The sequence below is a fragment of the Leucopleurus acutus genome (genome assembly GCF_964270905.1).
Source record: "Leucopleurus acutus genome assembly, chromosome: 4".
Classification (NCBI taxonomy): Eukaryota; Metazoa; Chordata; class Mammalia; order Artiodactyla; family Delphinidae; genus Leucopleurus; species Leucopleurus acutus.
The window spans coordinates 130691548-130717129 of NC_139146.1; the positions used below are offsets into that span (position 1 = coordinate 130691548).

The 25582-nt window shown below is 43.2% G+C and overlaps 1 protein-coding gene across 1 annotated transcript in view; it reads right to left on the reverse strand.

Moving 5' to 3' along the window:
• ARHGAP10 (Rho GTPase activating protein 10) overlaps positions 1–25582 on the reverse strand; it is a 328476-nt gene that overhangs the window by 229975 nt on the left and 72919 nt on the right. The window contains exons 2-3 of the mRNA XM_082838763.1: positions 16025–16120; positions 15890–15951 (exon numbers count right to left, since the gene is read on the reverse strand). Of these exons, the coding sequence (XP_082694889.1) occupies positions 15890–15951; positions 16025–16120 (158 nt within the window). The remainder of the gene's footprint in view (positions 1–15889; positions 15952–16024; positions 16121–25582) is intronic.

A 25582-nucleotide genomic window follows, 5' to 3' on the forward strand; every position in this document is an offset into this window, starting at 1 on the left:
GCACTAACGAGGACAGACTGAGTCTAATGAAACAGAAGGAATTATGTCCATTCCCCCACGGACCTCGTTATTTTAAGCCTGGATTCCATGTGTTCTTGACCCCAAAGGAATGCATAATGAGAGCAAAGGAGAATTTCCACAATTTTCTCCCATGACCGTCCAGAGACTTCCCATTTCATTAGACTGAAGCGAAAACTCGACTTTCCAATTCCAACGTCAAGAACAGCAGCAAAGAAACCGTTCAGCAAAGACATATTTCTTATTTTTCCTTGAAACAGAACCTTGAGAAAGGATGTCAAGGAACCCTCATACATATCTGAACATAAGGAATATTTTTCCCAAACTTGTCCCTTAGGAAAAAAGGGACTTAGCCCTATATAAGAATTCTTATACTCTCCTGAAGGAGTGCACTCCCCATCATTTTGATGAACAAAGAATTGTTTGAGGAATCTTAGCCTAAAACGGCCCCAATCACATCTAGTTTCAGCTGCTTAGAGCTCACAAACGGGTCTGGGTTACAAACGCAAAGGGAAGCTAAGAAATTCAAGAGATTTGTTTATCATTCAGGAGATGACCTCAAATAAGTCAGTAATATTACTGACCACTTTTAAGTGGTCAGTAATATCATAAAAACCGCTCTAAAAAGACAAGCTACGTAGTTGCATTAAGTAAGTCATGAATGTACATATATGTATAACTGAATCACGTTGCTGTACAGCAGAAATTAATACAACGTTGTAAATCAACTAGACTTCAACAAAGTAAATTTTTTAAAAAAGAAAGTCATAAAAATACATCTCAGGGATCATTTTTTTTAAGTGAGACTGTTCAAATGTGCTCTAAGGGGGTACCTGTGACTTGAGATAAAATTTCCAATGAAAGCATCAGAAAGATATTTTAAAAGGGGCTGTATCTCAAAGAACTCAGACGGATGTGGCCACAAGGAAAGCTGTGCTGAAAAATTCCGAATGTGTCCGTGATAAACACACTAATGTCAAAGTCGTCAAGAGTTGGAATAACTTTTTCATGAAATAAATGGGGAAAATATTCCTAAAGTATACATTGATAATTTAATTTTTAAATACAGACACACATTTAATCAACTAAATAATGAAAATACACATCTGATTATCTAGCAGACACATAAATGCATACCTAAAAGTGTGTAAGTTCAAGCTATCCAAAAATTTTTTGTTTAATCTTTTCATGGGAAAATGGTGTTGCCTTACAATCAGGCATAAACATTATAGGTAGTGTATATCTGCCCTTTTGGGCTACCTGGTACTTGAAACCCCTTCCTATGTTTGAGGAATTCTCCTCCCAAATAGGGCAAAACCCACCTTCTACTATAAAAGCTGAAAATCACAGACACTTGCTTTCCCTGCCATCTTTCATGAGGTCCTGGCACCTGGCCAGAGTTCCACTAATCAGATGTTCCCACTCAAGAATTTGATTTGGAAGCTAGTGCTTAAAAAACAGTGAACAGAGATTCTGGTGGGTGGTAGCAACAATTCCTTCCAGATGCAGCAGTTCTACCAACAACCACCAGGGGCAGTGGTGTTGCCTGGTGCACACTGTACTGTTCTACACACCTGGTGGCAACAGTGGTGACTGTCTTCTCCAAGCCCAGCTCTGTAGTGCAACTCTCAGCATCATTCCCGGTTCCCCAAAACTGATAAAGATACTGTAAGCTACCTAATATTCTTTAATAAACTCCCTTTCTGTTCAGACCATGCAACTGAGAATACAGATTAATATTTTTTAAATTTCAGAACCTTAAACAATCTTGTCAAACTGATTTCAGTACTATCTTTCTCAATATTCCTAAACAAGATTTTTCTCCTGATTAAACCAATTCACTTTAATCAATGAGATTACTCCCCATCCACATGCATCCTTTGCTACCTTTTCCTCCATCTAACCAGTCTCACCCTGTGCTATACCTTCCCCCATTAATCTAGGCTCAAATCTTAAAGGGAAAATTTAAACGAAGAATAGAGTCCTCCCACTTTTTTTTAAAAGGCTCTAATGTTGGCAAAAAATGAAAAAGTTTCACAATTGGTTTTTCTAAAAGAACCCTGCTGCAGAGACAAATAGGAGACCAACATTTTCTCACCTGGCCTTTGTCCGAACTAGTTCTGTTTTTAGACCATAGGAAAAATAATTCTCTTTTGTTGCCTGCATATTCTCAACTATAAAGAAGGATAATACCTGCTCTCTGTCTACTTAACACAATTAAGTAAAACAAAGAAGAGTATATCATGCTAGAAGCAATTTTAACTTCAAAATAAATAAATCCCTGGATGATGTTTTATTTTTAAGTACAGCACAGGCTAAGCTGATCCCTCCTGGTAGAAAAAAAATTAATGTACAAATGAAATTAAATTTTATAGAGCTAATAGCTCAAACTGACAAGAACTGGAGAGCGTCTTAATGAACCTGTACACAAAGCTCTAAAGAGGACACAGGTGCAGAGGGACTGCACATTAATTCTGCAGAGTTTACACCTGAAAATTAGGAGCCAATTAATATGAAATGGCTCCTTGGATGTCTGATTCTTTCAGACCAAGGCAACTTCACTGAAAAGCCTAGGAACCATAATTTGTAAAATACTGACATATATTCCAAATTCATGACTTCACTTACCACACTTACGCTTTCATTCAGACAGTCCAAGAATAAAAACTCCCGAGGTTTTATCAACTTTCAATCCTAAACTCTGAATAGCTTGACACCTAACAAAACAAGAGGATTTGAGCTCAAGGTCTGACAACTTCTGCTCCGAGTTAATTCCCTCGAGGTCTGGCCATGCCCTAGCTCTCAAAAAAGATGTTAGGTCATTGTATCACAAAATTTTAAGGTTCACTTAATGCCTGTCTTCTACAAATATCTTAGCGTTCGTGGCGGGGAGAGGGGAGCATCAGTTTTGAAGGACATTAATCGAAAAAAAGTACCAATTTTACTCATTATTTAAATCAAACAGACCCCACCAGTAAAGGTTTTTGGCGTTGTTTTATATCATACTTAGGAAAAATCGAGAATCTTCAAACAAAAGCTATTGGGTTTAGTAGGAGTGAGTTAACCTAATAAGGATGTGCAGATATTTAACCTCGAGCCTCATTCCCTCTGTGCCTGAGGGACATCAAGACCTGGCTTGTATTTTTTAGACAAAATAAATACTTGGGCAGAACATGATGAGAAGGAATAAAACCCCACCGGAGTAAAAGATAAGCCTGTCAGAAAGCTGTAAAAGCATCATGAGAGAACTGGAAATTTGGTGGGTTTGTAGCTTTAAATAAGAAAATTTTAATTTCTGAGGTGAACGGTATTACTCAGGGGCACAGGTAGAAATGGAACCTCATGAATAAGAAGGCAATGAACTACTGGATCGAGAAAATATGAGACAAACTCTATTCAATACTCCATAATGGCCTACATGGGAAAAGAATTTTAAAAAGTGGATATATGTATATGTATAACTGATTCACTCTGCTGTACACCTGAAACTAACACTACACTGTAAATCAACTATACTCCAATAAAAATTAGAAAGAAAATACGAGACAGACAGAGACAGAAGTAGAAAGGAGAACTATTCAGAAAAGAACACCTACACTTCTGACCAACAACAAAGAGACGAGCTCTCCAGTCCTTCTGTGAGGCCTGGGCTCCTTGAGTGGCCAAGAGGGAAAAGGGAGGGCCTGGGGCAGAAAGGCCCTTGATAGCTCGTTCTGCTATGCAGCCACGAGCTAAACACCTCATCCTGGAAAAGGGCCTAAGTCCTCACTGTATCCTCAGGTGCTAGAACACTGCCCAGCTCATAATGGGCATTCAAACATATTTGTTTTATGAACGAAGTGGGATTCTCTCACAAATTTAGATAGTATAAAGAACAGCATTTCTGGATCAATGCAACATTTCCTGCTGCTGGTGATAACAGTCACCGTGAAGGCCCACGTTGAGAGTCTCCTGTATGGACACGTTCTCTCTCCTTCAGAACAGTCTATGTCTGGATTAGACCAGGTCCTCTAAAAAGCAGACACCAAGACAGGGTTCGAAATACAAGAAATTTATAATTTATGAGAGAAAAGGGAGAGGGAGCCAGGGGAGGCTGGAAGAGGCAAGCAATGCAGGTCTGGCCCCAGGGGAAGGAGACAAGGTGGGAGAAGGAAGGTGGGGTGGATGCATGTTAGACTGCAGTGCAGTTCTAGAAAAAGTCTGACCAGACCATCAGGGACTCCTCGAGCCAAGGCTGCCTGTCAGAGGACTCCAGAGTCCCCAGGAATGAGACTGCTTTAGTACCCCTGCTGTGCTCACTCACTGGCTGGGGGCAGGCTTGGGACCCATGGCCTTCACACTAAAGCAGCGATGGAATCTTACAGCAGCTGGGCCCAATGGTCGATTCCACTCCCTGAAGCGGGAGATCTGGGGGTGCCTCATGGCTGCCACGGCTTCCAAAATCCATATTCTTTCCACTACACTATCATGGCCACTAGTCTTCCCCTGGACCTCTAACAATTCCCATCACCACTGCAGTACTGCGATTCATTAAATCTAACATGCCACTAATACTAAGACACTCCATATTTTTACATACTATTAAAAAAAATGATGATATCTTTATTTACTATCTTAACTCGAAGAGCTTTTATATTTACTGAAAAAGCTCTTTGGGCTGTTAGATATATTTTTATCACATATCCCTCTTGTGTACACTTTTTAAAAAGACAATAAGCAAAGTATACTTCAGATATTTCTAAAGCTTTTTCAGAGTCCAACTCTTCCAAATCACTTTTCAGCTCAGTCACCAATATCTGGTTTTCCCCACACATTTCTTCCTCTGTACCATCAAGAATCTTGGAGCTGCACCGTTTCTTTAAGGGGCGCTCCCTTAAATCCCAGATACTACGGCGTCTGGGATTTTCTTCCAAAATGCCGGCACCCACTCTTTAGGTACTAATACTGGTACTTCCTCGACCCATCCAGAAGGTCTCAATGGCAGGTCTCCCATCCACCATCAGGGTTCATAATTTCTTCCTTCAGCGGACCTTAAGTGGTTTGCTGATTGAAGCAGTGAGGGGCTACAGCTGTCCAAACAGGCCAGGAGAATTAAAAACCAAATTCACGTTTCCTCCTGACTGCTGCCTGGGGGATACACCTCACCCATATTCGAAGGGGGAGGGGAGGGTATTAAATCTCGAGGAGCTCAAGGCAAGGACCAGGAGATAGGAGAAAGATGCTCTTTTCATCTCTGTCACTAACTTGTGCTGTAAATCAAATCCCTCCATCTCACTGTTCCTGTTCCCCCCCCTTTTTTTTTTCATTGAAGGGGTTAAATCTAAGTTTCCCTAAGTTCCCCCTCAGCTCTTTGTTTTAGGAGTCTAGGCCATACCTTTGAGTATTTCACGACAGGATCTGAATGAAAATAGTTTCCTCATGAAACTGTGGATTCAGCTGAACTAATTCCCACTAAGGGAACCAGTCCTCTGGATGAGAGAGCTGACTGCGCGGACTGGTTACATTCTGGCGCCCCCTGTTGGAGGTGGGGGAGTAAACAGCAGGAACCCACGCCTGCTTTTTACTCTTTCACGCCAGGATTGACTAGTTTATGGCAAGAGCGAGCTGATTCCGCAGAAGCAGAGAACAAGCCCAAGGAGCTGAAACACAGGAAACGTAAGTTTCAGTAGGGAAGGAGCATCTGATGATGACAAGGCTGCGAGGGCACAGTTGACAGTGAGTCACCAATGGCAAAGACGCTGAGTCAGGAGGCAAGGCCGCACACGAAAAGGGTCAGCGAGGAGCCCAGGCCCCCTGCCTGTGACACGTGCACTCATGACAGAAGTCTGATTTGAGTTAGCCCTGACTGTGGCCTCTAGAGGATTCTAGGTCAGAGAAAGATCTCAAAAGGTGCATTCCTGAAGAACAGGTTTCACAATGACATCTGCATCTGACTGAATTATAATGAATGTACAAGAAAAACAGTGCTGTCCAATTGTAAAGGTCAGTTCCAAGGAGAAAAGTTCTTCATGAATTTCCATCACTGACAGGGGGAATTCCCTGGTGGTCCCGTGGTTAGGACTCCACGCTTTCACTGCTGTGGGCCCAGGTTTGATCCCTGGTCAGGGAACTAAGATCCCACAAGCTGCATGCAGCCAAAAAAAAAAAAAAAAAAGTTTAAAAAAAAATGTAAACACTGACAGTTTTTAAACTAAACTGAGAAATGTTTCTGTAAGTTCAAGGGATATTCTTTCCCAGCTGAATGTGACTGCCAAGAAAATTCTGCATAAAAAAAATGTGTCACTTTATCTGTAAAAGAACTGATTAAAGTAGGTTTGATACACCATAGAATTAGATAACACTAAAGGCACAATCTTTCCAATGGCATGTAATACCTTAGATACTTATCACACTATAGAAACTCGTAAGCAATGTTAAACACAAATTAAGGCACGCTAAAATTCCGAACAGCAGAAACTTGTTCCTTTATAATAAACTAATATAGTCCAAAACCCTTTGGAAACGACAAGTAAAAGCTTAGGGTCTTGAAGACTACTTTAACATCCTGGGAAGCATAAAGTCGTCAAAAAGCCATTCATAGTGTTTCCAACGTTCAGACAGATCTAGCTACAAGACTATGACGAAAGCCGGTGGAGATTTCACTTGCACCCTAGGCCAGTGGTTCTGCTGTCAGCAGGCTGCACAATGACCTGGAGGCCTTATTAAAACACAGCCTGATGGGCCCCACCCCAGAGTTCCTGATTCAGTAGGTCTGGGGTGCGACCCAAGAATGTGCATTTCTAGCAAGTTCCCAGGTGATGCTACTGCTACTAGTGCAGGGACCCAGCTTTGAGAACCACTGCCCTAGGGTGTACTAAAGAAAGAATATCATAAAAATTCCTCCCCAGAAATAAAAGATATTTAGTTCATTGTAACCAACAAATATTATTTTAATAACACCATGAAGGACTTTTGAAATTTTAAAAGAGTCAGAGAAAGTTTGAAACAAAAATCAGTGTCAAAACTCCCAAAAGATATAGAAATCACTTAACCAAACGCTTCTGTAAGATCCTTGAGAAAATGAAAGAATGATGAGAAAGGAGTGAAGCAAATCAGATGAGGGCTGAAGAAACACCCATCGTGTCTTGCCTGGAAGCATCTAAACTACAGTTAAGTCCCCTACATATGAACCTTCAAGTTTCGAACTTTCAAAGATGCGAACGTGCGTTCCATCAACGTCAGGCATGAGTGAACTGGCAGCTTGGCCTCCGTCTCCTATTGCTGACAATCCTTCAGCTCTACCATCTCCCACCTCCTCTCCCTCCTCCAGTCAGTAACTCCTCTTGCCTGTTCACTCGATGCCAGCCCCTGGATGCCAGCTGTTGTACTGTACTACTGTACTTTCCAAGGTACTGTACTGTAAGACTAAAAATGTTTTATTTTTGTGTTTGTTTTTTTATGCATTATTGTAAGAGAAGTATTACAGTACAGTAATACTGTAATTACTATTACAGTACAGTACTATATAGCCAATGATATTAGTTGGGTACCTAGACTAACTTCGGTAGACTTAACCACCAGGTTCTCAGAACGGAACTCGGTTCATATGTAGGGGACTTACTGTATTAACAAAAGCCTTCAGGATTCAGAAGCCTAGTGCCTTCTTTATCCAGACGGAAGCTCAAGGCCAATCACCCAGCAAGTGTTCCCTGGCCCAGTGTTTTCACAAGAGTGAAATCCGTTGTGGGGAAAAACATGGGGAAGGGAAAAAAAAAAAGAAAGAAAGAGGTCTCAAAAGAGTCTGTATACATGGGGCTTCCCTGGTGGCGCAGTGGTTGGGAATCCGTCTGCCAATGCAGGGGACACGGGTTCGATCTCTGGTCCGGGAGGATCCCACATGCCACGGAGCAACTAAGCCCAAGTGCCACAGCTACTGAGCCCACATGCTGCAACTACTGAGGCCCACACGCCTGAGCCCGTGCTCCACAACAGGAGAAGCCACCGAAATGAGAGGCCCGCGCACCCCAACGAAGAGTAGCCCACCACAACTAGGGAAAGCCCGCGCGCAGCAACGAAGATCCAACACAGCCAAAAGTAAATAATAAATTTATTTTTTTTTAAATGGTCCACATCAAAAAAAAAAGTCTGTGTACACGCAGGGTCTTCCTGCTCAAGGGAGAGAAGGATGCAGCTGCGGGACAAGACACCCCCCATGTCTGCTGGCCGGCTCAGTCGCCCCCGGCCCCTTCGGGATGAGGAGCAAGCACCTTCTGTGCACCATCGGGCAGCGAGCTCTCCCTTCTCTCTCCCGGCGTCCCCTCCTCCCCCAAGCTTCCCTCCCCCGCGGGGTCTCACGCAAATGCCCTGATGTGCCAGAACCTTCAGATGCTGAGAGTCACATTTCAGCAACAGACAAAAACTGAAAGACAGGATGACAGGACGCATGCAGAGAAGTAAATGCAACATGAAGGGCTTTCAAAAGAACACCATGAACACGACAGCACTATTTTAAAAGTCCTTAAATTCCTGGACAGCTGCCCACCTCAGATAAGTACAGCATGTCCTGCCACGCCAGGGAGAACCATGTCCGGAATTCTGGCAGGGAAACACCGCACAGGACTTTCCTTGGAGGACACGCACGGAAGCGACACAGCCATCCTGGCCACTAACGGTGCTCGGCTCTCCACCTCTAGGTTGGCAATATTATCAGGAAAAACTACTCGCTTGAAAACACTGTCCTGAAAAAGGCAATATTGGCCTTTTCAAGGACACAGCACATCCATTCAAAGAAATTTGACTTTCATACATGGAGGGAACCACTGATTTCCCAGACTGGCCTTCTCTCCACTTTCCAACACTTCATTTGAATAGCTACAGAGCTGGACACTAGTGGGGGGGCGGCAGGGCAGTGATATGCAAACAGAGTCCTCCTTCATTCTCAAATTCAATCCATTTTCCCTTAAGGAAGTGAAACTGGGGCTTCACTTCCATCTTTCCTTCCCTGGCTAACTCTGATGTGTCAACTCAGACCAGAAATGATGTCTCCAAAGCGCCTTCCCCGAATTCCCCAATAACTGTTACCACAATGTACGCTTTCAGCAATCTCCCCAACAGACAGCCCGCCACTCAAGGGGAGGAACGATGCCTTTGTCTCGATGGCGCTTGGCACAGTGCTGGCCACAGTGTTTGCTCAACTATGCATGTGTATCTAGCCTACTGAGGTAGAGAGGAGGCACGTGACCATGTACACCCAGTGGCTCAAAACCAACAAACAAGCACACCTTCCTGACTGTGGAGCTTCCAGACTCATGTCTTCATACCTTAAAGCCCTAAGTCCTACATTTTAACATTTATTCAGGAGATGGAAAGCTTCTGAAAAAATATCTGGCATTGATCTTTGCCTTCTAAAACACAGATTACATATTTTTTTTAACATTTTAATGACAGCCTTAATTATAAATGTCTAATTATTATGCTGTACCATCATTTAATTTAGGACTTTGGGAAATACTAATCACCTTTTTTTAATTGAAGTAGAGTTGATTTACAACGTTTTGTTGATTTCTGCTGCACAGCAAAGTGATTCAGTTATACATACGTATACATTCTTTTTTAAATTCTTTTCCATAATGGTTTATCCCAGGATAACTGAATATAGTTCCCTGTGCTGTACAGTATGACCTTGTTGTTTATCCATTCTATATATAAAAGTTTGCATCTGCTAACCCCAAACTCCCGGTCCATTCCTCCCCCATCCCCCCAACCCGCCCCAGCAGCCACAATTCTGTTCTCTCTGTCTGTGAGTCTGTTCCTGTTTGTGTGGCTTGCGGGATCTTAGTTCCCCAACCAGGGATCGAACCTGTGCCCCTTGCAGTGCAAGTGCAGAGTACTAACCACTGGACCACCAGGGAATTCCCGTGTCATATTTTAGATTCCATATATAAGTGATATCATATGGTATTTGTCTTTCTCTTTCTGACTTACTGCACTTAGTATGATAATCTCTCGTTCCATCCATGTTGCTGCAAATGGCATGATTTCATTCTTTTTATGGCTGAGTAATATTCCTGTGTGTGTGTGTGTGTGTGTGTGTGTGTACACATACATATACCACATCTTCTTTATCCATTCATCTGGATAGGTTGCTTCCATGCCTCAGCTATTGTGAATAGTGCTGCTATGAATATAGGGGTGCATGTATCTTTTTGAATTATAGTTTTGCCTGGATATATGCTCAGGAGGGGGACTGCTGGATCATATGGTAACTCTACTTTTCTGAGGAACCTCCATACTGTTCTCCATAGTGGCTGCACCAACTTACATTCCCACCAACAGTGTAGGAGGGTTCCTTTTCTCCACACCCTCTCCAGCATCTGTTATTTGTAAACTTCTGAAAGATGGCCATTCTGACGAGTGTGAGGTGGTACCTCCTGTAGTTTTGATTTGCATTTCTCTAATGATTAGTGATGTTGAGCATCTTTTCATGTGCCCACTGACTAACGAATTTTAAAGATTAAGTGACCATAAAGACTTAAACTCTTAGAACCAATCTTAGAATATTTCTACCTCTGTTTTACAGCTATCATTTTGCATGCCTTTTTTAATATGTGGCTTTTAACATGCTGCTACTCTGTGGCAATTTTAAGGAAAACACGAGTTTTTCAAAGTTCTCAGAAAGCACTGGCATCCACTTTAGCTCCTGAAAGGCCTTCCTTATCTCCTTGTCCCTGTGTTGGTGGGTATGAGCTTGTTAAACTATACAAACACCCCCCACAAGCCACGTCTCTGCCCCACAAACTCCAGTTCAAATACTGCTTCTTTCACAAAGCCTTTCCCAACCAGCACAGGCTTAGCTGCTCCCCTCCCCAGGCAACCACACCCTATACTTTTGTTTAGCACTGAGTATAACATACTTTAATTCACTTTTTACCAGTTACTCTCCAGGGCCGCACTGGATACTTCTTGAGGGAGCTATCTTTTCTTATGCAAAAGTTTCAGGCTGGGGACTTCTCTGGTGGTGCAGTGGTTAAGAATCTGCCTGCCAATGCAGGGGACACGGGTTTGAGCCCTGGTCCGGGAAGATCCCACATGCCACGGAGCAACTAAGCCCGTGTGCCACAACTACTGAGCCTGCGCTCTAGAGCCCGAGAGCCACAACTACTGAGCCCACAAGCCACAACTACTGAAGCCCGCATGCCTAGAGCCTGTTCTCCTCAACAAAGAGAAGCCACCACAATGAGAAGCCCGAGCACCGCAACAAAGAGAAGCCCCCGCTCGCCGCAACTAGAGAAAGCCCGCACACAGCAACGAAGACCCAATGCAGCCACAAAAAAAAAGTTTCAGGCTGGTGTCGAGGAAATCATCAAAGATTTGTTGTCTACGAAGTGTTCAAAGCTATTTCATGAACCAAAAGTAGCCATAATGATGCCACGCAATTTTCATGGTTTAAAAAAAAAGTGATCATCGACTACCAAGATTAGACAGAAACACCCAAATAATGTCAATATGGGTTAAATGCCTTTTTTTTTCACTTTCGTTATTATTCATTTTATTATGATAACTCAGGAAGAGTGCTATTTTAAAGGTTTTTTAAAATGAATGGAAGAGTATCAGAAATTCCTGTTAAGGGGAAAAGGGAGAAAGAAAAACCTATAGATTAAATGGGACTTAGAAACTTATCAGTCAAATGCAACGTATTTGGATCCAGATTCAAACCGACTGTTACAGGACGCAGGCATGAGGAGGAAACAAAATGTAAATGAATATCAGGGGAAAAAATGAATATGGCCTAATTCTTTGTAATCTCAAGGAATTATTATTTGTTTTTGGGTGTGACAAGTTTATTTTGGTTCATAAAGAGTTATCTTTGAGAGTTATACACTGAAGTATTTATGGATGAAACGATGTCATACTGGGCTTTCTGTCAAAACAATGGCGGTGGGGTGGTGAGGAGTATAGGAGAAACAAGGCTGGTTGTGTGGCAATGGTTATCAAAGGCAAATATTGAGCACATGTAGACTAATTATATTTTCCTTTCTGTTTGCGCATGCTCAAAATTTTCCAAACTAAAAAGTTAAACTAGGGCTTCCCTGGTGGCACAGTGGTTGGGAGTCCGCCTGCCGATGCAGGGGACACGGGTTTGTGCCCCAGTCCGGGAGGATCCCACATGCCGCGGAGCGGCTGGGCCCGTGAGCCATGGCTGCTGAGCCTGCGCGTCCGGAGCCTGTGCTCCGCAATGGGAGAGACCACAGCAGTGAGAGGCCCGCGTACCGCAAAAAAAAAAAAAAAAAAAAAAAAAGTTAAGCTAATAATTTTTAAAAAAGCATTAGGCGTCCTGTTAATTCTGTGGTTGGTAGTAACTGCCCTCCACTGCTTTCTGCCTTTGGATAGATTCCTGCTATCCGGCAGGAACTGCCATTCCCGCAAATGGGTTGGAACATGCTGTCCCATTCCTTTCTGAGGTTCGCGGCCTTATACAGACAACATCCTACTCCTACTTCTACCCAGCACTGGAAACCCAGCCCTGTCATCCTCATTCTGCCTAAGACAGAGACCCCATCAACCCCCATCATAGCTGAAGATTAAATCAATAGGTCAGTTAACAAGAGCTCTGAGAACCATGCTTTCTTTATCAGACAGCCTGGAGCTAAGACCACATTCCAGCCAACTCATCTCAAGGAACAAAAAAAGGAAATACAGTCGTCCCTCAGTATCCAGTGGGGACTGTTCCAGGATCCCCATGGACACCAAAATCCAAGGATGCTTAAGTCCCTTATATAAAATGGCATGGTATTTGCGTATAACCTATGCACACCCTCCTATATACTTTAAATCATCTCTAGATGATTTACAATATGTAATACAGGCAGACAGACCTCAGAGATATTGCAGGTTCAATTCCAGATCACTGCAATAATGCGAATGTTGCAGTAAAGCGAGTCACACGTATTTTGTGGTTTCCCAGTATATACAAGTTATGTTTTCACTGTGCTATGATTCATTAAGTATGCAATAATAGCATTATGTCTTTAAAAAACAACGTACATACCTTAATTTAAAAAAAATACTTTATTGCTAAAAAATGCAAACCATCAGCTGAGCCTTCAGTGAGTTGTGATTTCTTTGCCATAGTACCGTTAAAGATCACTGATCACAGACCACCATAACAAATATAATAATAATAATGACAAAGTTTGAACTATAACAAGAACTACCAAAATATGACAGAGACAAAAAGTGAGCAAATGCTATTGGAAAAATGGTGCCTGAAGACTTGGCTTGACACAAGGTTGCCACAAACCTTCAATATATGAAAAAAACAGCATCTGAGAAGCACAATGAAGTGAAGTGCAATAAAACAAGGTATGGAGGCTTCCCTGGTGGCGCAGTGGTTAAGAATCCGCCTGCCAATGCAGGGGACACGGGTTCGAGCCCTGGTCCGGGAAGATCCCACATGGCGCGGAGCAACTAAGCGCATGCGCCACAGCTACTGAGCCTGCACTCTAGAGTCCGCAAGCCACAACTACTGAAGCCCATGCTCCGCAACAAGAGAAGCCACCGCAACGAGAAGCCCGCGGACCGCAATGAAGAGTAGCCCCCTGCTCACCGCAACCAGAGAAAGCCCGCGTGCAGCAACGAAGACCCAAGACAGCCAAAAATAAATAATTTTTAAAAAACTAAAAAAACACAAAACAAGGTATGCCTGTACAATGAAAATACTAAGTAAATAGTTGTGAACACAATGTAAATGCTAGGTAAACAGTTGTCAGCACGTGGTAAATTCAAGTTTTGCTTTTTGGAACTTTCTGGATTTTTTTCAAATATTTTTTGATCTGCAGATACAGAATCCGTGGATACAGAGGGCCAACTATAGAATATCACTCTGTGTTTCTGTAGAGCTCAACTCCAGCACCACACTGCCTGAAACTCTCTTCCCCCAGATACCAGGATGCCTCCATAGTTCTCCACTGGAAAGGCCTTCCTTCCTTCGCCACTCTAGATGTAATGGTGCCCTGGCGCCTTGCTCTTCTCAATTTCTTTTTTTTTTTTTTTGGCCACGCCACACGGCTTGTGGGCTCTTAGCTCCTGGATCAGGGATTGAACTTGAGCCCTCGGCAGTGAGGTTAGAGTCCTAACCACTGGACCACCATGGAATTCCCTCAATTTCATTTTGTAGCACTTACTGCTACTTGACAATGTGTTATATATACATTTGTTCATTTATCACCTCCCCTTTCCAAAATGTAACCTCCGTGAGGGCAGGGGCTTTGCTTTGTTTGCGGCTGTGTGTTCAGATTCTAAACGGTAACTGAGACGTAAAAGGCGATCAAATACATATTTGCTGAATGCTCAGGACCCCAGGAAAATACAATTAAATTTCAAGGAGGATTGAGACCAGAAAGTCGATACTATGAACATAAACTAAGAACGCGCACTTCTGCCACCCACACGTCCGCACCCACTTCATGCCATAGAAGGGTGGCTTCATGGCACTGCGGTTATCCACTCTCACATTTAGACTGCTCTGAAGAGCTTGAAAGATCTGTGACTATAGGAACACACGAATAAGGGTTATGTATGTCACTCTGTGCCAGAAAAAACCTAGTGGGAGCACAGTGCCTTCACGTGCCCGCTTCGGTATTTACAACAGGCACAAATCATCTCAGAATTTAGGGTGCAGTGCGAATTACACTAGAGCTTTTAGAGGCCATAGGTCGCTGTCATGCTTCAGTCAAAACTCAGTGCTTTCCTCCTACTTCTTCTCCTACTCCAATTCTACCAGCTAGAAATCCCCACCAGCCACCAGCCAGATTGCAGCAACATCTAGGAAGCTGGCCACGCTGGCAGGTGGTCCAGGATGTCTGGTTGTGGCCTGACCGGGCTCTACCCCTCAGCTGCCATGCGATCCTGGGCAAGGTGCTGCACCTGCATTTCCTCATTGGTCAGTTAGGGGTCAATCACAGAGTCTATTTCATAAGACTGATGTGAGAATTAAATGACTGAAACGTAGGTAAACAGCTTAGACCCATACCAGGCACAGAGTAAAGGTTAATTGTCTTAGCTGCCATATTCAATATTATTACCACCACATCTGAACCCCCTCATACAGGTACACTTCCACATAATTCTAGGTAGTTCTCATTCTCGAGAACATAGAAAAAACAGATGGTCATTTTTTTTTAAACCTGAAAAAACTGGTGAAAATAGATAGTGTGTCATAATCCAATGGCGCGTCTGCTGTAAATCTTTGTTGAATGAATATCAGGAGAGAAATACAAAGTTTTCAGAAAGGTGGATGAATATTATTCAATACCCTCAAAATTCATGTTAAACAGGATCTACTCAATGCACTCAGCGTAGCATCCGGCACATGGAAAGCACTCAACAGAGGGGAGCTATTATTCACTACTCCTGTGATCATGTACCTCAAGGCAAAGTGGGATTTTAAGGACTTCCAGGTTCGAGCTCTCTTCCTCTCCACACAGCCTAGAAATCCACAGAAGACTGAGGCAAGCTCCAACTGTGCCCTGCTGTCCTCTCCATAAGATGTTCTGCTTTTGTCCTCTTAACATATTAAGATTCTGCGTGAGACTCGATTTACATGCAACTGCTCCAGGGCTAACAAAAATCTAGAAAGCACTGATACACTTCAACACAGTCTTTTACAGATGAAGACGCAGGGTCTTGGTCTAGAGGTCCAGCAACTTATCCAGGATGGTCGGCACCCCTGGGGAACTAGAAATCCAGGCTCCCCAAACCTCATCTGGGGATCTTTCCATTACTGTGCACTATTCATCCATGGACAAATGCACCAAAACTTCCACCAGAACCAGCTACCCAGATTTCCACCCCACTTAAAGATGGACTTGTTATTTTACACCCCACCACTCACCATAATTTCTCTCTGCTCTTCCAGATTCTTCAAAAAGTTAGAAAATTCACGTAACGAAGCATCTGTAAGAAGAAAGGAATGATTATTTCATGGCCAAAGCAAAGGAAAGCCAACCAAAACTCGGTCTTTACGCACCTATGCAGCGTTCATCGTCAGTCTCTGCATCGCCGATAAACTCAAATTTGAAGTCTCTGAGTGAATGAGCAAACTTCCGCTGGGCTGCCGAAAGACCTGGAAAGAAAGATGGAGTGATTACCTGGGTCCTTGTTTCAGGTCAAGGCTCAGCAGGAATTGATTCTTCCTCAGATGGCAGAGCTGTAGAGCTCTCCTCCACGTGAGCTGTGAGGAGACACAACCCAACTCCTCGGCCAAGGGGCCCACCATCCCACCCGGGCACTCTCTGGTGGCTTGTCTTCTATGCTAATGCTCTGGGATGGAGCAGGTGCGGGAGAAATATATATATTGTTCCCGGAAGCATTTTCCCTTTCTCTACTCACTCAGGTCAGAACTTCCCGGACGCAAAAGTTCTGTCTATGATTAGGAGCACACACACTTGATAGTATCTCCCAGGGCTGGATGAGATCCAGCTGGCTGCCAGGGTTTCAAATATTAAGGGTCTCAAAGCTCAAAGTCAGCCAACCAGATGCCCTTAACTCATGGTTCAACTCCAGCCAGAGAAATCCAGAGGATTCAAAGAGTATTCATAGAAAACAGCAGCAGGAACGGAAACCAAAGGCCACGCTTAAGTGGCAGAAAGAATTCATTCTGCTAAAGACCTACAGGTCCTCATTTTTCTTTCTTTTTATTGTCGTCATAGAAAATAGTGGAACACCCAACTTCTACAACAGGCTAACAGTTATTTTATGGGCCATGCACCATGCTAGAGAATAGGTGTATTTTTAACTTTACTCAATACTCTTGAGAGTCTCTATTTAACCATGGAATGCCAAAGCTCCGAGATGTTAAATAACTCGCACAAAGTCACACAGGTACTACATCAGCAAAAGTCTGATCTATTCCAGAGCCATCTGTCCAAAACCCACGCCCTCACCAGGGTACAATTCTGCCTCTGGTCTAAAGCACTTTCAAAGAAGCTGCTTCCCGACTCCTGCACCCCGTATGGATCCTGGCTCACTACAATGAATACTGACAGATCGTGTTAAAGTAAAACTTCAGGTCAAGCAAACTGAAAAGTTGAACAAAACACAATCCATAATTTCTGATAAGAGTATTCAGGCAAAAAAATAAATATGAACAAAATATGAACAAAAATAAATATGAACTGTTTTGAATAAGTTGGTAAGATAGCAGGAGCAGCAATCTTCTCTTTCTCAGTCGTTGTATTATAGCTAACAGACAAGGAATGAAAGCAAAACATTATTTTTACACTGGAAAATGTTCTTTTTTTTTTTTAACCAACTCTTGACCTCCAATCATTAAGTACGATGGTTCCCCAATGCCCTCCTCGACAAGCTGCTTCCTCTCACTTCTTAAACTTTCTAATCATGCTCACCAGCTCTTTCAGCTGCTGTCATGGTCTGGTTTCATGTTTTGCTTTTTCTTAACAGACTCTATTTTGGAGTAGTTTTAGGTTCACAGCAAAGCTGGGCACAAGGTACAGAGATTTCCCCTAGACTCCCTGCCCGGACACAGGCATATCTTCCCCCATTATCAACATCCTCCACTGTCACAGTTTCTGAAACTTCATTCTTCCAAAGCTAAACCAGAAACCTTTTAGAAGATGATACAGGATTGTAATTTCTTACCCTTGGAGTAGAGAAGAAAAGCAAAACCATAATGTATAATGTGATGGATTGCAAGCACGGTCTGAATTCTCCACCCCTCCTTTGTAGGAGCTTCTCTTTTCAGTGGGACTCTGCAGCTCCTCGGGTAAAAGGTAGCGTCTATTTTCCCACCCCTTGAATCCGGGCTGGTCTTGCGGCCAAAGAATGTGGTAGAAGTGACACTGCGCTAATTTGGAGCCTCTAGCTCTAGAACCTTTGCACACCCACGCTCCACTCCCTTGGAAGCCTCTGGCGTCCACGTGATCAAGCCCACACTGGCCTGCTGGGTGATGAAAGACATGTTGCCCAGGCCCCCTACCTATGGCCCCATGGGTCAGACATCCCACCCTCAGAAGCAGAGCTTCCCGCCATGCAGGAGGCAGTCCAGATGAGACCATACTGCCCAGTGTGCTGAGTCCAAACTGAAATAAATAAATGGCTGCTGTTTAGGCCACTGGAGGTGGGGGTGATTTGTTACAAAGCAATAAATAGACTAATATAGAAAGATTAAAAAATTTGACTGCATTAAAATTTTAAAGACATAAAAAGAGTGAAGAAAAGCACACACCCCGAAGGCACAAATAACAGCTATGAATCACTGAGGTAAGGCAGAAAGGCCAATAAAAAATGGGGCAAAACGCCTGAAAAAGTCCTTCACAGAAGGAAGTAAAGGAAATCCAAATGGCCCAAAACCACATGAAAAGGTGCTCAAAACTCATTAGTGATTATAAAAGTGAAGAGAAAACCTCAACATACCTCAGTACACTCGTGAGATTGGCAAAATGTAATTAAGTCTGGCAACCTCAAGAACGGGTGTATGTTGAGCAACAAATTCTCATATACTGCCAGCGAGGGTAAAAACTGGTGTAATTCCCTTTTAAGTACTTCGGCATTTTCTTGTAAGTTTGATGATACCCTACAACTCCCAATTGACCTTCTACGTAAATTCCCAAGATAAACTTTTGCACATGTGTCCTTACAGACATGTACTTTCTATAGCAGAACTGACCACAGCAATAGCCAAACACTGGAAAAGCAGATACCAAACCACAACCAACAGATGACTCAATTATACTATATTCACACGTTACAAAGTAAAAATAACAATAAATGTATGTATCAACTCAGGTTAACCTCACAATTTGGAGAGAAAGAAGCAAGCCATGAAAGAATACACACAGTATGGCTCTTTCATATAAAGTTCAAAGCAAGCTACACTAAACCCTATGTTTGCATTGCACATATAGGTCACAAAATTACAGAACAGCAAGTAAGTCACTATCTCAAAAGTCACACGATGTTTACCACTGGAAGCAAGGGAGGGGGACAGTCAGACAGCTACAAGGGGATTCAAGGTATTTTAGTTCATAACCTAGTGGTGAGTCTATGGCTATTTGCTATCTTTCTTCTTTAAAACATATGCTTGGTTCATATACTTCTGTACTTCCACCATAATTCCACGACTAAACAATAAAAATTTTTTAACCGTAAAAAAGTAAAGCCTGGCTATTGGAGTCACTCCCAAGTTAACTATTCTGTTGTAATCCAGGAAACCTACCATTATTGCCTACGATCTGGCCACACTGGCTTGCTCTTCGTTCACACGTGCCCAACTCATTCCAGAAGGGCACTGACAGGCTTCAAAGTGCTGTCCCACCCCTGGAAGCGCTCCTTGCCCAGCCCCACCTTCACCTGGCTGGCTCCTTCACAGAACCCTCCCCCTCGCACCATCACCCCCAAAAGAGCATCACTCCTCTGCCCTAAACTCTTCTCGATCCCACAGCGCTTAATCTTCTTCATAGCACTGATCACCTGAAACTGCCTTAGTCAGTATTTCCTCCAGGTTATCTATTCTGCTGAAGAATATCCAGTCCCTGACACAGCAGCCGACAGCCTTCTGCTTCCCTGCATCCCTGAAACAAAGACCACACAGGGCTTTTCTTTTTGAATTTATTTCATGTAGCTCTTTCCAAATATTAAGCGTGTGGGCTTATTATCATTTCTAACAACTTTAATCCATTTTGCTAATGCTTGCTCTGCCAGTTCTCAAAAGGGGCATGTAATTGGTTCTGTTTGTGTGTGTGTGTGTATGTGTATATATGTGTGTATGTCTATATGTACTTATTTATAAACATTATATATTATATATAAATAATATACAAATGTATTTATAATATGCATATTACTATAAATACTGGTATAAATTCTATTTTTCCCCTCTGGAGCCATTTCCTTTGCGTATTTTATCCAAAATTACCAGATCAGGGACTTCCCTGGTGGTGCAGTGGTTAAGAATCCACCTGCCAATGCAGGCGACACGGGTTTGAGCCCTGGTCTGGGAAGATCCCACATGCCGCGAAGCCACAACTACTGAGCCTGTGCTCTAGAGCCCACGAGCCACAAATACTGAGACCACATGTCACAACTACTGAAGCCCACGTGGCTAGAGCCCATGCTCCGCAACAAGAGAAGCCACCGCAATGAGAGGCCCGCGCACCACAACGAAGAGTAGCCCCCGCTCACCACAACTAGAGAAAGCCTGCACACAGCAATGAAGACCCAATGCAGCCAAAAACAGATACATAAAAAATAAATAAATAAATTTATTTTTTTTTTAATTACCAGGTCAAAGGATATCTTAAAGACCATGCTTTCTTATGGTCAGGGCAGGATACTCTCCAGAAAGCTAAAATTTAAATGCATCTGTTTTTCAAGACGTATTTCATAATTCCTAATCTCATTAGTTGAAAATGTTTATAACAGTAGACTGAATTTGGGTTCGTTTGCACAGCTAATACGATATATTTCTCCCTATGTAAACAGCATGCTTTTCTCTCTTACCACTGTGCTAGGTACTGTAGTTACATCAAGTCTTTATTTTAGCATATAATCATTTTTTCTCTCTGTTGATTTTTCTGGTGTTATTAGAATTCATTATGCAAAATTGTTATTGTTTAAAAATTGGACCACACCAAACTCCCGTTCCATTTAAAAATCATAAATTTATCACCTGTTCGTTATGTAGTACATTTTAAATTTATTCTCATGTAGTTTATACTTTTATAGATATCTTCTGCCTTTCCAAACATAACATAAAATCATAAGACAGTTTACTACATTTAGTACAGTCCATTGAAAAAGCACAAAGATGCTTTGTGCAAAAGATAATGGTTTATCATCACACATGAAGCTCAAACAGTCTAAATCACAAAGGCTGGCAGCACTCCTCTACTAGGGGAAGATGGTGAAGAGCCCACTAGATAGGACTGCCTTTATTCAGTGCCTACTCTATGCTAATGGACTCACAGATATTATTTCATTTATTCCTTATAACCAGCCTACAGGGTAGGTGTTGACGTTACCTTATTTTACAAATCATAAGTAGATTCAGCAATAGATTAGTGACTTGATCAAGGTCACAGACCTCTTCGGACAGTTGGTATTATGTCCTGGAGGCAAAGGAACAACTCCTTGGTTTCTCAAGCTTCTACCAACATCCTTTGCATCACATCATTCTGACTTTCAGGAGATTTAACATTATTCCCAGGGCCCGTGCACAGATCTCAACTATTATCTTAATGGCTCTAATGCAGAACTCTAAATGAAAAGTTCACGTATGTGTGCCTCCATGCCCCCAGTCCTCTCCTGCATGCTAATTCCTGAAGACTGTAAATTAACATGCTCTCCTGAAACACCTTCAAGGCTGGCATATATATATATTTTTTTTAATATCTTTATGGGAGTATAATTGCTTTACAACGTTGTGTTGGCTTCTGCTGTACAACAAAGTGAATCAGCTATAAGTATACATATATCCCCATATCCCCTCCCTCGTGCATCTCCCTCCCACCCTCCCTATCCCACCCCTCTAGGTGGTCACAAAGCACTGAGCTGATCTCCCTGTGCTATGCATCAGCCTCCCGCTAACCATCCATTTTACATTTGGTAGTGTGTGCATGTCCATGCCACTCTCACTTCATCCCAGCTTACCCTTTCCCCACTGTGTCCTCAAGTCCATTCTCTACGTCTCTGTCTTTATTCCTGCCCTACCACTAGGTTCATCAGTACCGTTTTTTTTAGATTCCACATATGTGCGTTAAGCATACAGTATTTGTTTTTCTCTTTCTGACTTACTTCACTCTGTATGACAGACTCTAGGTTCATCCACCTCATTACAAAGAACTCAATTCCGTTCCTTTTTATGGCTGAGTAATATTCCATTGTATATATGTGCCATGTCTTCTTTATCCATTCACCTATCGATGGACACTTAGGTTGCTTCCATGTCCTGGCTATTGTAAATAGTGCTGCAGTGAACAATGTGGTACATAAGTCTCTTTGAATTATGGTTTTCTCAGGGTATATGCCCAGTAGTGGGATTGCTGGGTCGTATAGTAGTTCTATTTTTAGTTTTTTAAGGAACCTCCACACTTTTCTCCACAGTGGCTGTACCAATTTACACTCCCACCAACAGTGCGAGAAGGTTTCCTTTTCTCCACACAAGGCTGGCATATATTGATGGGTAATGCCAAGCCTGCGTGTGCACAAAATGCAACAGCTGACTTTAAAGAATTGAAGTGATCTGCACACTTTCAAATAAACTTGCCACTTCAGAATCTCCCAGAGTAAGACTTTTAGGTCTTCGATCTGCAGACCAACGGGAGAGAAAAGCACAGGCACTAAAACTCTTCCCAGGGTTAGGAGCAGTTTGAGAGAGGAGCAGTTGTATTTGAGACCTGCTGTGTTTGAGAAGCAGCACACCACGTGGAGAGATCCAACCACAGTTTAAATCCAGGTTCAGAGAACCTCCGGACACTGGCAGGAATTGCCCCTGGTCACCCTTGACGGTTTGACAAATGAGAAAATTCTTTCTTACAGCACAGCCACCTATGAACAGTTTTCAGTGATCATGAACTAACTATTAGACGCATACAGGCACTAGGAAGGGTGGGAAACCTCTCTAATCGGGTTGGTCTACTTCACTGCTGAACAGCCTTCTGGGTACATGAGAACCCCTGAAGTTACAAGCCCGGCCCTGCTTATAAGGCTGTAACTCTCTCCTGGAACTTTCGGCCCCACCAAAGCACTAAGTGGTATACCTGAGGAAACGTGGCATGCTAATTCCGGGCTTGAAAAGGAAAATGAAACAGCAAATAAATGTACCTTTCTCACTCAGTAAATGTGAAGCTCAGGATTCTTCACCAACCATACCGGATTCTGAACTCTTTTTCCAAACAGGCAAAATTGCACTTAGAAGCTCACATTCCTCGGCATGGTGAGACCCAAATCACTAGATTATCAAATATGCAAAGACTCTGCCAGGGGAAGCTTTGCTACCCATCCTGCCCATCAAAACAAGTCCCCAAATTCTTCTGTGTTTTATTTAAAGAACAGGGTACAGACTCTTAAGAACTTAATATCTTTCACGTCAGATTCATACCAAGGAAATAGTGCTAATGTTAATCCAAGGAACTTGGAAGTGAAACAAAATTCCTCCAGCACTGTGGACTGGCTTCTCATTTTCCTTCGTGGTTTCCAGATTTACAGAATTGGCAGCAGCGCTATGTACAAGAGTAGCATTCCGGCCTCTCTGTACCAGTCAGAAAGCAAGAAAAGAACTCACTGGATACATGTTTTAAGTGGTGCGAACGTCCCCCAAGCCCTAAATGCATTACTGGGCTAGTGGAGGCCTGAAGGCCACATCACAAGCTGTTCTAGGAGCAGCTCAAGGGCCAGCACGGTTCTGTGACTGCTAGGTCAAGGTCCTCCTGGCCCTAACTCTCCACTTCCAGCCCAACCGGAGCGGCTGTGTAGTGAGTTCTTCTTAATCAGAGAATAAACACCATCTGAAGTCACTAGATTGACCTGAACTGACAAATGTATGGGGTAAAGGAACACAAGCTGAGTCCCCAGAGATGCAGACGCCTCAAAACAAATGCATAAACCTGGACTCAAGACCCAGTATGACACACGACAGACGACCAGATAACTGTTGATCAAAGTGACCAGCTCATCATGAAGAACACTTAAGAAGGGAGTGCCCTGGGCACTGCAGAGAGTCCACAGGCAGGTCCACACTGCACACCACCACTCAACCTTCACCACCCCCCCATTCCAGACTTCAGCCGCACTGCACGCACTCAGCAAACACAGCCAGTCTTCTTGGACGAGGGTCTGCGTACAGAGAGAGGACCCGCCACAGCAGGCTGTCAGATGAGAAGTGCAGGCTGGCCATCACCCAGCTTCCTGGTTTTCGAACTGTCTTTGGCCACACATCCCTTTGTTCAGAGAAAAATCTTATTTACAGTGAGAACAGTAAAAACAGCTCACACGTCTGTATTAGTTTCCTATTGCTGCGGTAAGCAACTACCGCAGACTTGAGTGGCCTGAAACAATACAAATTTATTATTTTGTATTTCTGGAGGCCAGAAGTCCAAAATGGGTCTCTCGGGGCTGTATTCCTCCTGGGGGATCTAGGGGAGAATCCACTTCCTCGCCTTTTCCAGCTCCTAGAGGATGCCCACATTCCTCTGCTCTTGGCACCCGGCCACCACTCACATCACTCCGACCTCTGCTTCTGTCATCACGTCTCCTTCTCTTACTCCTTTAAGGATCACCGTGATTACACTAGGTCCACCATGATAACCCAGGATAATCTCACCGCCTCAAGATCTTTAACTGCACCTGCTGAGTCTCTTTTGCCACCTAAAATAACATTCACAGGTTCCAGGGAATTAGGAAGGGACATCTTTTGGAGGGCCATTATGCTGCCTACCATACCTGATAATGTCAGGTACTCTCCTAACCACTTTTCATTTATTGACTCATTGGAGTATCACCGCAGGTTCTGTCATTATGCCCACTTTACAGAGGAGAAGACTGACGTACACAGGTCAAGCAACTTGTCCAAGATCTCACAACTAGCAAGTAGTGGAACGAAAAGATAATCAAAGCTGTTCAGGTGGAGGCAGGATGAAGAACCCTGCCCAATTGGTCCCCATCTCCCACTGAGTGCTTCCCAGTGAGACCACACCCTGCAGGACCCAACCTGAAAATCACTGACAGTCTCACCCTCACTGAACAGTCGGGAAATGAAAGTGCAACTTTGGACAACTAGTTCAATTTCACACACCTAGTTCAAGGAGAGCACTAACTAGAATCCAGGTTTTGGCATAGAACCCAGTTTTAGTACAACTTGGTGAGGCACAGAATGACAGTAACAGGTGTCCAGGTTAGTGAGGTATACATGGCCCACCAGTTGGACAGCATGACCCAGAGAGAGGCTGCAAAGGACACGCATGTGTGTGTGTGTGTGTACACGCATGTTGTGCGGTAAGGGGAAGTGTTGAAGTATGAAAAATATCCAGGACAGCACACTCTCAGCCTCCACCTTCTCTAATCACACGAGAAAACAGCAAGAGCTGACAAACAATGTGATGACAAGACTGCATGTTGAAAACTAGGATGGCTGACATGTCCGGAGAAACACCTGAACCTGAGCAACAAACACTGGTAGTCCTGAAAGCTTTTGCACAACCAAGGAAACCATCGACAAAACAAAAAGACAACCTACGGAATGGGAGAAAATATTTGCAAACGAAGCAACTGACAAAGGATTAATCTCCAAAATACACAAGCAGCTCATGCAGCTCAACATCAAAAAAACAAACAACCCAATTAAAACATGGGCACAAGAACTGAACAGACATTCTTCCAAAGAAGACATACAGATGACCAGACACGTGAAAAGATGCTCAACATCATTAATCATCAGAGAAATGCAAATTAAAACCACCATTAGATATCACCTCACACCTGTCAGAATGGCTATCATCAAAAAGACCACAAATAACAAATGTTGGCAAGGATGTGGGGAAAAGGCAACCCTCCTACACTGTTGGTGGGGATG